The sequence below is a fragment of the Prionailurus viverrinus genome, chromosome A1 (genome assembly GCF_022837055.1).
Source record: "Prionailurus viverrinus isolate Anna chromosome A1, UM_Priviv_1.0, whole genome shotgun sequence".
In the NCBI taxonomy this organism is placed as follows: domain Eukaryota; kingdom Metazoa; phylum Chordata; class Mammalia; order Carnivora; family Felidae; genus Prionailurus; species Prionailurus viverrinus.
This window is the reverse complement of record NC_062561.1, coordinates 199,798,305-199,811,123: the sequence shown is the minus strand read 5'-3', so window position 1 is coordinate 199,811,123 and position 12,819 is coordinate 199,798,305. Positions and strand designations below refer to the sequence as shown.

Sequence of the window (12,819 nt, the reverse complement as noted above, 5' to 3'; positions counted from 1 at the left end):
GCGGCGGCGGCGGCGGCGGCGGCGGCCCAGCGCGGCAGTCGGCGCTGCGAGCCGAGCGACGCGGAGGGCGCGACTGGCGGGCCGGGGCGCGGAGCTGCGCGCTATCTTTTGGCCTCCACTTCGCGCGCCGGGGCGCGGGCGACACCGCGGGTCCCTTCGGCCGGCCCCGGGCTCGCGGCGCCGGGAGTCGGCGGCCGCTCGCCGGGACGCCGGGACCATGGCGCTGCGCGCCCGGGCGCTGTATGACTTTAGGTCGGAGAATCCGGGCGAGATCTCGCTGCGGGAACACGAGGTGCTGAGCCTGTGCAGCGAACAGGACATCGAGGGCTGGCTCGAGGGGGTCAACAGCCGCGGCGACCGTGGCCTCTTCCCGGCCTCGTACGTGCAGGTGATCCGCGCCCCTGAGCCCGGCCCGGCGGGCGACGGGGGTCCGGGAGCTCCAGCTCGCTACGCCAACGTGCCGCCCGGCGGCTTCGAGCCCCTGCCCGCCGCGCCGCCCGCCTCCTTCAAGCCGCCGCCCGACGCCTTCCAGCCGCTGCTGCAACCGCAGCAGGCGCCACCGCCGAGCACCTTCCAGCCGCCACCGCCGAGCACCTTCCAGCCGCCGGCTGCGGGCTTCCCGTACGGCGGGGGCGCCCTGCAGCCGTCGCCTCAGCAGCTCTACGGCGGCGGCTACCAGGCCAGCCAGGGCAGCGACGATGACTGGGACGACGAGTGGGACGACAGCTCCACGGTGGCCGACGAGCCCGGCGCGCTGGGCAGCGGCGCGTACCCGGACCTCGACGGCTCGTCGTCCGCGGGCGGCGCGGCCGGCCGCTACCGCCTGTCTACGCGCTCCGACCTGTCGCTGGGCTCCCGTGGCGGCCCGGCACCTCCGCAGCACCACCCGTCGGGGGCCAAGAGCTCGGCTACTGTAAGCCGCAATCTCAACCGCTTTTCCACCTTCGTCAAGTCGGGCGGTGAGGCCTTCGTGCTGGGCGAAGCATCGGGCTTCGTGAAGGACGGGGACAAGCTGTGCGTGGTGCTGGGGCCCTACGGCCCAGAGTGGCAGGAGAACCCTTACCCCTTCCAGTGCACCATCGACGACCCCACCAAACAGACCAAGTTCAAGGGCATGAAGAGTTACATCTCCTACAAGCTGGTGCCCACGCACACGCAGGTGCCGGTGCACCGGCGCTACAAGCACTTCGACTGGCTGTACGCGCGTCTGGCGGAGAAGTTCCCTGTCATCTCGGTGCCCCACCTGCCTGAGAAGCAGGCCACGGGCCGATTCGAGGAGGACTTCATCTCCAAGCGCAGGAAGGGCCTGATCTGGTGGATGAACCACATGGCCAGCCACCCGGTGCTGGCGCAGTGCGACGTCTTCCAGCACTTCCTGACGTGCCCCAGCAGCACGGATGAGAAGGCCTGGAAACAGGGCAAGAGGAAGGCCGAGAAGGATGAGATGGTGGGCGCCAACTTCTTCCTGACTCTGAGCACGCCCCCCGCCGCCGCCCTCGACCTGCAGGAGGTGGAGAGCAAGATTGATGGCTTCAAGTGCTTCACCAAGAAGATGGACGACAGCGCGCTGCAGCTCAACCACACGGCCAACGAGTTCGCCCGCAAGCAGGTGACGGGCTTCAAGAAGGAGTATCAGAAGGTGGGCCAGTCCTTCCGCGGCCTCAGCCAGGCCTTTGAGCTGGACCAGCAGGCCTTCTCCGCCGGCCTGAACCAGGCCATCGCCTTCACCGGAGATGCCTACGACGCCATCGGCGAGCTCTTTGCCGAGCAGCCCAGGCAGGACCTGGACCCCGTCATGGACCTGTTAGCGCTGTATCAGGGGCACCTGGCCAACTTCCCCGACATCATCCACGTTCAGAAAGGTAAAGCCTGGCCGTTAGAGCAGATGGTCTGCAATGTGTTGTTGAGGCTGAAAGGGCCTCTGATTTGGACAGAAACACCAGTCTCTGTTTCAGACTGGTGTTCTATGGGTTGGGAGTCAAGAAGAGATGTGGACAGCTGGCCTGTTTTTCTGAGTGTATGATGGATTGTGGGCAGGTAGCTGCCTCCTTAAAGAAATTCCAGACAGGGAGTGGGTACTCTTCAGAGAAAGTTCTGAGAGTACTTTTTATGACAGTGCTATCATTTTCGAGTTGAATGGTTGGGTAATGAGCTTCTGGGATCTGTAATCTTGTACCTAGGGTAGAATTAGAAGAGGACCCAAACCATGTTAGGCATCCATTTGAACACTGCAGGGTCACTTACTTAGTGATGGGTTTCAGGAAGCATGGAGATAATGGGGGAAGAACGGATACCTGCAAATAAAGTAAGCCTCGTATCTTCCTTCCACACCTCTCAATCCCTAGTTTGGTAGAGGAATTATAATCAATTCTCTGAGGGTTCTAGCTGGGGCAGTTTAAGAATCTCTTGCCTAGGCTTCTTGCAACCTTTGTAGAATAAGGTTTAAAAAAAAGGCTCACTCTAATTTCAGGAAGTTTTTTCTCTTTAACATTTAGTCATTTTTGAGAGCCAGAGTGTGAGTGGGGGAGGGGCAGAGAGAGCCCAGAGCCAGAGACACAGAATCCGAAGCAGGCTCCAGGCTCTGAGCTGTCAACACAGAGCCCGATGTGGGGCTCAAACCCACAAAACCATGAGATCATGACCCGAGCCAAAGTCGGAACTTAACCTACTGAGCCACCCAGGTGCCTCAAATTTCAGGAAGTTTTACGAAAATGTCTTTAAGCGCAGTCATTTTGAATTCGGAGTCTATTAACCGACTGAAGGTAAAAGAGTATTATCTAGGAAAACGATGTAGGGAAACTACAAAGAATGCACAGCATCTGAGTATCACGTCTGAGGGCGGTGTTCCTGGTTTCCCAGTGAGTTAGCTGCCCAACTCTCAGAGCTTGTTTCATTATTGTTAGTTGTTAGTGTCCCTAATTTTTGTCAAAGCACTAACCTTTGCAGATTATTTTCTTAGAAAATAAATTAGAACCGTCAAGCTTGGAGTGAGAGAATGGGGAGGTGTTGGAGTTAGGGAGGTGGTCTTGCCGGTAAATATCTTCTGTTCAGTGTGGCATTTGTGGCGGGGAGGGAGTTACCTAATCTGACTTCCTGTGATGTTGGAAACCTCCTTGGGTCCTGAGGTCTGGCCTTCAGTAAGGAGGTGCTTACTGCCTTTCCAGGTGCACCAGTCCAATTATGAACAGCCCTGATCTTTGACATATTCTTCCTTACATTGAACTAAAATTTGCCTCTCTTGTTTGTCTTTGTGTTCCCTAGACCCACAGAAAGTTGTTCTATTCCTCAACATATTGGCCCTTTACACTTTTGGAGACAGAAGTCTTGCTTCCTTCCCTTCCCTGTTCTATTCTTCCCCCCGCCGCCTTCCAAGTGTGTGACTAGTCTTCTCACCCACCAAGGAGGGGATCCTTCCAAATCCTTGAATTTGTCCTTGGTCCTGCTAAAATGCAGTATTCTGAAACATCTGCAGTACTGATTTTGGTAGGGAATAGTAACTTTCTTGGCAATTTACATTTTGTAAATGCAATCTAAGATTGAGGTAGCTATTTGAACAACCATATTGAACCTGCATCTATATTCCTTATGCCTTTTTTTGTGTGTAAATTGCTGTGAATCCTTGACTTTCTGGCTGGTGCTGGTGGGACAGACTCTTTGAGCCTTTCGTGCAAGACCTTATATTTAAATACCATTGTGTTATATCAACCTGGACCCATGCTGCCTTTTTACATATTTTGTGAGTTTATGCAAATTGTTGGTAAATAGTTGAAAGGGTGGAGGCAGGTACAGTCATCTGCGGGCGGACACAGGTGACTGGCTGCTACAGGGTGGCATAGGTTTACTCACTGGCTTTACCGTCCTTCAGACCACACACAGCCTTGTCAAATGCCCTGCAGTTGAAACTATTAGAAAAGGTATGGTATTTGTTCTGAGGTCTGTTATGAGTTTACAGCAGTAGTTTTTGTAGTTTATCAAACTATAGTTTACTTTTTTCAAATCCTAGAATTAAAATTGTAATCTATTTCTGGGGATTTGAGAAACTTTTTTCATTAAAACCAGTACCATTTTATGTTGTCTAAACAGATTCAAGGGCACTAAACATAATCCTTAGGAAGTTCAGAAAGAAAATCAGTTAATATTAGTAAGTATAGTTTGTTTCTGCTGTAGCCTTCGTGTGTAACGTACAGGGAATGTGTGTCCCTAGGTGGCAGGTCTTTAGAATGTACTGCTATTTAAAGCTATAGTGTGTGATGCAGGAGGCTAAAAAGCATTTGCTTACGACCAGTTTTTATCAAGGATGCTTGTGTATCAAGGATGCTAGTGTTGGCAATTTTTAGGAATACAGATGAGACAAATTTCGTAAGTGATGTTAAAGCTTTTTGAACATGTTCTGGATGTTCAGAACTTGTGGCTGTAAAAAGCAGCTCAACCCTCCCCTTCCCCCCCCTCCCCTAACTACACAGTTGCTGTTGGAATGAGTCTTTTTTAGTCTGAGCCCTTGGGGACTTTGTTTACAGGTTGGTTTTCTTTTTTCCCCCCTGTAAGGTCTCAGTATAATCACATCAAAGATTTTACTGTAACTTTTGAGAGGAGAACCAAAAGAAGAAAAAAAATGATAAAAATCTTTAAGCAGTTTAAACAGTCTTTTATTTTAAGTATGTGGTTCAAAGTTCATAGTTCAACCTAGGGAGAAACTTAAAAATTCAAAATAATTATTTCAACACTTAAGCCCTCATTGTTTACAGGAAGAGAAAAGCAGTTTCAGTTCTTCTACGTTTTACACGTTCTAATCATATTAGGTCCACATTCAGATGAGACAGAAATGATTAGAAAGTGCTTTTTTAATTACTAACACAGTTAAGAAGGGGAGTTAAGTTTTTTCCCCCTTAATTCCTGGGGGGAAAGGACAGGAACATTAGTCTCCTCTGGGCTTTTTTCTTATCCAGGAGACTGCTGTGGTCAGCTTTTCCAGTGTTCCAAACCTGTGGTATTCGATGCTGGGTCTGTGAGCCACATATGGCTATTTAAATTTAATTAAAATAAAATAAAATAGTATAATTCAGTTCCTTAATCACACTAGCTCTGGTTCATGTGCTTTGTAGCTAGTGGCCTGCACATTAGACAACAGATACAGAACAGGCCATTTTCATCACTGCTGAAGGTTCTATTAGACAGTGTTGTGCTAAACAGTGGGCCGTGGTTTAACTGTGAGTCCTTTCAAATTTCTCCAGTAAGCTGATGATCTTTGCACATACTCTTCAGATAGTTTTCTTTTTACTTGGCATCCCGCACTTTCCATGTTAAGTAATAAAAACTGGGAGGGGAAGCAGGCCCTGCTAGACCCCTCTCTACAGAACTTCCCAGGCACTCAGTCAGTGAGTAATATTTCTGTGGTGTGAGGATGTTCATCTGCTCTGCATCCTGCCTTCGTCTCCCATTCAGAAAATATAACTGGTATCAGAGTGGATGTCTGGGACTAGGGAGGAACCAGCTCCAGAACGAGGGTGGAAAACTCAGATACTCTTAAATGTGGTGGACGGGCATTTTTCTGACTATACTTAGTACTGAAACCATTGCTTAAACTTAATAATGGTTTTAGTGTAAGCACTTCCTGCAAAAGCGAAGAAAGCCATATGGTTTCTTTAGCTAAAAGAGAATTCTAGAATTCTAATGTTTTTTCATCAACTAACGGAGTCTTAGGTAAACAGACAATTTTGGTTAATGGAGTCAAGCATAGGAAGAAGGCAGTTTGCTATAGTCTGAAGTACAGTAGATGGGAATTCAGGATATGTTTGAATGTTGCTCATATTTTGCTCTGTCTTAACAGGAGTCCCTTAAATTCTTTGTTCATAGGCCGCTCATTGATTCCTGTCTAGTCACATGTCTGTCACTGCCCAGCTTTGTAACCCTGTGGTCTGATTTTCTTTTTTTGAAATGGTAGCATTTTATCTCCTCTTTATCCTCCCTGCCATAGTATGCTTTTATAATGCTGATGTTGGTGAGTTGGGTGGTACAGAGAATCTCTTCACTGTCAGTTTCTTAGCTTACTCTGTTCTGTTTCCAAAGATATGATTAATCCCTAATGTTTAATAAAGCTTACTCTGGATGGCAGTGAGTTGCTGTGGTTTAAAAGCTTTAGGCTTATCTCCTGGGGAATACTGTGAAAGGAAAAGTGTGGTGAAAAGTGTGGGCTTCGTCTTTATTTATGAATATGGACTAGGTACTGGGAGGGAAGCACTTGAAGAGAAATTTCTTGATTCCTGAGAAGAGATATGTCACGTAAAAGTGATTTGTTGGTAAAATGTCGTGTGAGTCTGCGAAGGAGGGTGGCTGAGCTAGGTAACAAACAGGCAGGCAGTCCTGTTTTCTGTACTCTCAAATTAAATATGCAGGGTCCACACTGCTCTCTGTAAACGTTCCAGATGGCGCCTTCTTTTCAACAAAAAATAGCCCCAGGACCTCAGGAATGGTACACCAGTAGTGGGCCTTATCAGTCTTGTGGGGTAGAGTTTCACCATTGTGCTTCCTTTCACCACGCGTAGGGTCCGTCTTATGTCCCTCAGACATTAATTAAAGATAGCTAGAGTCCTGGCAGGGCACCCAAGGTAAGGCTGGGCCACAGTTAGCCCTTCCCTGTCTGCTCCCCATTCTCCTGTGGCTAAAAATAGAACTGAGAGGGTGGTGCCAGGAATATAGAGAAAAGGTCTAATAAGCGGGCTGTTTACAAATGCATCCTTGTTTTGAAACTTCTGGGCTGGAAATTGAGGTCATTCATTTTTTTTTGTTTGTTTTGTTTTAGCCCCGTCTTAATTGAACCCATTTCTCCTCTCCCCTACTTACACCTCCAGCTATTTTTTAAGGAGACTTCAGTTCTAGCCATAACCTTTGTCCCTGTCTGTATTTTCTTAATAAAAATGAGGTTGGTTACCTTTGGGGCTTTTGAAATAGATGCCTGAGTTCTTTGGTTAAAATGACAATGTGACTGGCCACAGATGGTCTTGGTCATGAAGCTAGGTAGGGATACTGCTCAGATCACCCTGTCATTGGTTTCTCAGACTTCTTTTTGAAGCATGAATCCTTGAAATTACACTGGGGAATCCCAGTCTGTTAGGCTGATGACGGCAGAATCAAAAGGAGGCAGGAACCTGCACTCCCACTCATGTTCCTCCGATAACTCTTGGAGTTCGTTGGACTTCCCTCTTAATTAGGAAATGTCATCCGCACAGTTTCCTGTCTGGTCATCTTAGGATTTCCAAACATGAAGATCAGAACCCAAACTAGGAAGAAGTTCTGGGAGAAGGTGTCAATTCCCTTATGAACATGACACTTCTTTTAAATGATGATCTTTTTCTTCAGGCTGAATAAAAATTTCCTGCCATATTGTCCCAAAGCATTTTAAAACCAAAGTTTAATACCAAGTTAGATTTAATTTGCCATCTATTTCTGAAACTTTGTGATACCACCAACTAAATGATTGTCACAAATAAAATGGCACAGTAATGCTTAGCTCTTGTTTAGAGAGACTGTACTCCAAGGACCTGTACCATTTGTCACTATTTATAGAGCACAGACTAGAGTCACATCTGCAGGAAGGACAGATGGGACTTAGATCCTCACTGCGTTCTTTGACTGGTGGCAGAGAGGTAATGTGCCGGGTTACTGAGAGCCCTCCAAGGCAATGCAGAAGAGACGGGGCTGGCCCGAGTCTGTCAGGGGAGCTTAGCCCCACAAACAAAGGGTGCCCATGTCAAGGCAAGAGCCCATGTTCGGAGTCTCCTCACTGTGGGCCAGTATGGAATCTGGGGGGCTAGTGTGTGGATGTGAGGGGAGCTTTGGACAATGATTTTAACCTCTATGTCTCAGTTTTCTCATTGGTAAACTGGGAACGCTCCCTCCTAAGGTCATAAGGATTAAATGTTATGGTTCTCAGTACTTATTACTAAATGCTTAATTTGAAAAATAGAAAGGACTTTTCAAATGGGAAACACTCTTCTTTAAAAGATAGTTCCAGTAATCTTCTCTTCCCTCTGGTAGCCTCCTGCCCTCAGAATTGCAGGCAAAAGTATAAAAACTATAAAAAGTCATTGGTGTAGCAGTTAAGTATTGCATTTTAACATGGCTGTCCTGCATTGCTCACTAGAAGAAATGGTAACAGAAATAAAGGCCAGTGTTACTTGGAGTCAGTGGTTTGTGGTTCACATTAAAGAGTTTGTGTAAATCGTTTCCTATCAGTAGCCACTCCCTTCTTCTAAATTACTTGTGTCCTTGCACAAATCACTTTGACGTTTCTGAGCTTCTGTTCCCTCATCTGTCAATATGAGATTCATGATCTCCTAGGTGTTGCTTGTTAATTGACTTAAAAAAAAAGTAACATCCGTACACTGAAAAGAAAATATTTGGAAAATATATGATGAACATGTAGGCATTGTTTCAGACGAGTTTCAATAGCATTCTATCTGCTTATGTTACTTTGTAACCTGCGAGCATGAAAATTCTTTATCAGCTGATGTGAAAGAAAATTTGTGCACTTCTAGTTCAGATCAACAAGCATAGATTGAGAGGGCTTAGCCTACCAGGTGCTGGGAATGTGAAAGTGGTAAATACCTGGTCTCCTACCTGCTGGTGAGAGCTCCCAGGTGTTTGGAGGCTGAGGTGTGGTGGACAGCTGGAGAACAAGGGATGTAATTAGTAGGGCCACCAGAGAGAGAAATTGTGGTGGGTTTTTCCTCCTGTAAAGTGTACTTCACTTTGAGTTCAAAATACTGTCTCCTCTCCAAAAGTGGAAACAATCTTGTATTGTTGGTCTTGTATTTGTAGCGTGATTAAACTTTAGCGTGAATGAGTGTTAGTTCATTTGTCGTTTCTACTCCTTTCCGTAGAAGTTTTTATCTGTCACTGTGATTGGACTTTCCTCTCCTGACAAGGAAATTTTATGTGTTATTTGCCAGGTAGCGAGACAGCAGTTAGGGAGGGGAGCCGAGATCTTAGATTTATTCAGAGTATCCTCTCAGAGATAAACCTGATTTTATTCAACAAATGTGCAAGTGCCTATCATAGTTCAGGCACTCTTAAAGATGCTAGAATTGCATCACTGGCCAAAACAAAGATCACCACCCTTGTGGAGCTTACATTCTAATTCTGGCAGGGTGGAGACACAGTGAAAAACCAGCACAGTAAGTACATTATAATGTATGTGGTAGGGGAAAACATAAAAGTGGAGCAGAGCAAGTATGCATGGGGAGGCAGAAGGAAGTATAAATGAAAAAGGATGAATGAATGAAGAAGGATGATCAAAGTAGGCCTCACTGAGAAGGTGAGGTTTATTTTTTTTATTTTTTATTTTTTTGCTTTTATTTATTTATTTATTTATTTAAAATATGAAATTTATTGTCAGATTGGTTTCCTTACAACACCCAGTGCTCATCCCAAGAGAAGGTGAGGTTTAAATGGAAGCCTGGAGGAGGTGAGGGAGTTAGCCAAACAGGTATCTGGGGGGAGAGCCTTTCAGGCAAAGGGTACAGCTAGAGCAGAGGTGTTGGGGTGGGTATGTGCCATCAGGCAGTAGGAGGCCAGGTGATGGAGCTAAGAGGATCTGGGTAGGAAATGAAGTCTTGCAAGGTTCAATTAGTAGGGCTTTGTACGTCATTGTCAGGGCTTGGAGTAAAAGCCCTAGTGAGATAGGAGCCATTGCAGGACTCTGAGCCAAGGAATGACATCCACCTGGACCTGTTAACAGACTTATTCCAGTTGCTGGTTGACAGTAGAATGGAGAGAAGGTAGGGTGTCAAAGGTAGGAGCAGAGAGCCAGTAGGAAACCACTCCAGTAATCCAGGTGAGAGACAATGGACGTGGGGACCAGGGTGCAGACAAGGGAGATGGCGAGGAGATATATCCCACGTTGGATATAATTTGAAATTAGAATCAACAGGTTTTCCTGTTTTCGCATGTGAGAGCGAAAGGAATCATCAAGGGTAACTGCAGTTTTTGGTCTTACCAACAATAGAGTGGAGTTTCCAGCCACTGAAATGAGGAAGGCTATGAGTGGAACAGGGGTGAGGATGGGAATCAGGACTAGAATTTAACCCTTTTAGGTTGATGGGCTCCTACATTCTGTTGACATCTCCCCACTCCAATACATGCATGGACAGGCAAGCCTTAAATCTAGTTCCCTCCTTGGAGTTTCCTACTTGGAGCCCAGTCCTTTCTGAGTAGGCGTGGCTGGGAGAATGCTAACTGGTATGCCAAAGACTATACATTGCTTAGTTGTGGGGTAGTGTGTTGGGGTCATGTTTTTATGTTCCTCTAGTATGTAGCTCCACTATTTTTTACATGCATAATAATAAGTGCTTATTAAATGCTTGTTTAATTAAAAAAGTAGGCACCCAGGGTGCCTGAGGTGCTCAGTCGGTTGGGCATCCAACTCGATTTTGGCTCAGGTCATGAACTCACAGTCCTGAGATCGAGCTCTGTGTCAGCGCAGAGCCTGCTTGGGATTCTCTCTCCCTCTCTCTCAGCCCCTCCCACATGCTCACTCTTTTTCTCTCTCTATCTCTCTGAAAAATAAATGAAGAAGACAAAAAGTCTTCAACTTTAGTATCTATGAAGTAACTTTCCTAAACTTATTGAGAAGAGAGGAAGTTTTAAAATGCTTTATTTTATGTGCCAGAAAAATTAATATTATGTACCTCATGATTTCACTTTGTACTGATTCTTGATGTTTAAACTTATATGTATACACTTTTTCCTCTTTGGTAAGCTTTCATTTTAATACATTTGTCGGGGTCCCTTTTTTGCATAGGTCCAAGCACAAGATCTAGAGCACACATTCATCTTGTTGAATGACTTGGATTCACAAAGCACTGAGCTTAGATGTTGAGCAGTAGGTGCCTGCCCTCATGGAAGGTGCAGTTCCATAACGGAAATAGGATGTGTGTGCAGAGAACTGGGAGACAGGAGGTCGACTTAACTTAGTGCCTATCGTAAGAGTGCACAGGAGTCCCGAGGATGAATCATTGTCAACTGTGTTAGGAGCTTAGGTGGGTAGCATTTGGTTTCTTCCTCTGAAAGATGGTGGGATATATATATGTATGTATATAATATATATACATGTATTTTTAAAATATAATTTGTCAAATTGGCTAACATACAGTGTGTAAAGTATGCTCTTGGTTTTGGGGGTAGATTACTATGGTTCATCGCTTACATACAACACCCAGTGCTCATCCCAACAAGGGCCCTCCTCAGTGCCCATCAAGGTGGTATATATTTTTTTAACGTTTGTTTATTTTTGAGAGAGAACGCATGCGAGTGGGGGAGGAGTGGAGAGAAAGAATCCCAAGCAGGCTCCACACTGTCAGCACAGAGCCCAACTTGAGGCTTGATCTCATGACCATGAGATAATGACCTAAGTGGAAATCAAAAAGAGTCAGAAAGTTAACTGACTGAGCCACCCGTACGCTTCAGTAGATGGTCATATTTTGACTTTCAGAGGAAAATAGTCAGAAAGTGCATTCTTGATCTTGGACATGCTTTAGGATAAGCATATAATAGCTGATATGCTGCATGCCCAGTGCTCAGGTCAGTGAGGCCAGCTGACAGGTTGAGTAGCTGTCACCATACAGTATGACGCATGTGCAGTCGTGGGCATGTGCCATGGTGTGAAATAGGACAGAGGATGGAGTAATCAACTATGGGGAGAGGATAGAGTACACGGGTGGCTTTTTCCAGTCTCACTGTAAGAAGTTTTTTGAAAATAAATTGGAAGTTTGCCTAGCAGTCAGAGGCAGGAAGGCATTCTGGGCAGAGGGAATCAATCATGTACAAAAATCAGGGACTAGATCCTGGCTGCCTCTCAGATTCTGCCCTGAGTGATTACAGCTGCCCTACCCTGGATCTAATGAATCAGAATGTTAGGGACCTGTGGCCTAGACAGTGCTGGTATTCTTTAAAGAGCTCCCCGTGGGATTTTAATGTGCCACTCGGTTTACAGCTCGTGCTGGAGGGGATAGGGGGGAGAGTCATGGAAAGATCAAATAGGGTATTGACACGCTCAGGCCTGCACTTTAGATGGACAGGTCCTAGTGACAGGTGTAAAGGGTGGCATGTGGGTGAGGTGAGATGGGAGGCTCTTAGTGATTTAGGCAAAACATGATGAAATCCTCAACTGGGGCCCTGTGTGTGGGGTTGGGGAGGAGGAGAGAGAGGGGGCTGTGTGCCTGCAGGAGTGAGGGTAGGGGACAGGGAGGGGTATAAAATGACCTGCAGACAAGGGACTGGAGCTACCAACAGAGATACTTGGAGCAGGGGTCTGCACTACAGCCTGTGGGCACACCTACCCATGTACCCTGTTTACAGCACTTCAGCTAAGGGTGGTGTTTACATTTCTAAATGATTCCATTTTTAATGGGTATAAAAGCCTCGGTTTTGCCTTGACATACACAACTTCAAATATTTACTATCTGACCCTTAAGGAAAATGTTTGTTTACCCTTAACTGGGAGGTCAAGTAGGGTAGGGAGCTGGGGTATGAGTAGTAATAGTAGTTGCTACCATCTTTTGAGTACTTACTGTGTGAGTAGCAGTATTCTGGGCAGTCACATACACTGTGTCTAATTCCATGTAGGAGCGGGTCTGACTGCATGCATCCTGCAAACAGGTGGAGTGGAGTTCCCACCAGCTTCACTGTGTAACTGGTTGCAGTTTCCTCGTGTATAACATGGAGTCATCATTTTGCATGCCAAATACTTCTATGCGTGAATTCCTAGCTATTGTATTAGATTCCTAGGGCTGCTGTAACATGGCTAAAAAGACAGCCTTCCAA

The 12,819-nt window shown here is 46.4% G+C and overlaps 1 protein-coding gene across 5 annotated transcripts in view; it reads left to right on the top strand.

The window, feature by feature from the left end:
• Positions 1 to 25: 25 nt before the first annotated feature.
• The window catches only part of SNX18 (sorting nexin 18), a 122,745-nt gene continuing 109,951 nt past the window's right edge, over positions 26 to 12,819 (top strand). For all 5 annotated transcript variants that reach the window (XR_007152334.1, XR_007152333.1, XR_007152336.1 and 2 more), the window contains exon 1: positions 26 to 1,862. Coding sequence is in view for 2 of the 5 variants with exons in the window: in XM_047859731.1 (XP_047715687.1) it covers positions 218 to 1,862 (1,645 nt within the window). In the remaining 3 variants the exon portion in view is untranslated. The remainder of the gene's footprint in view (positions 1,863 to 12,819) is intronic.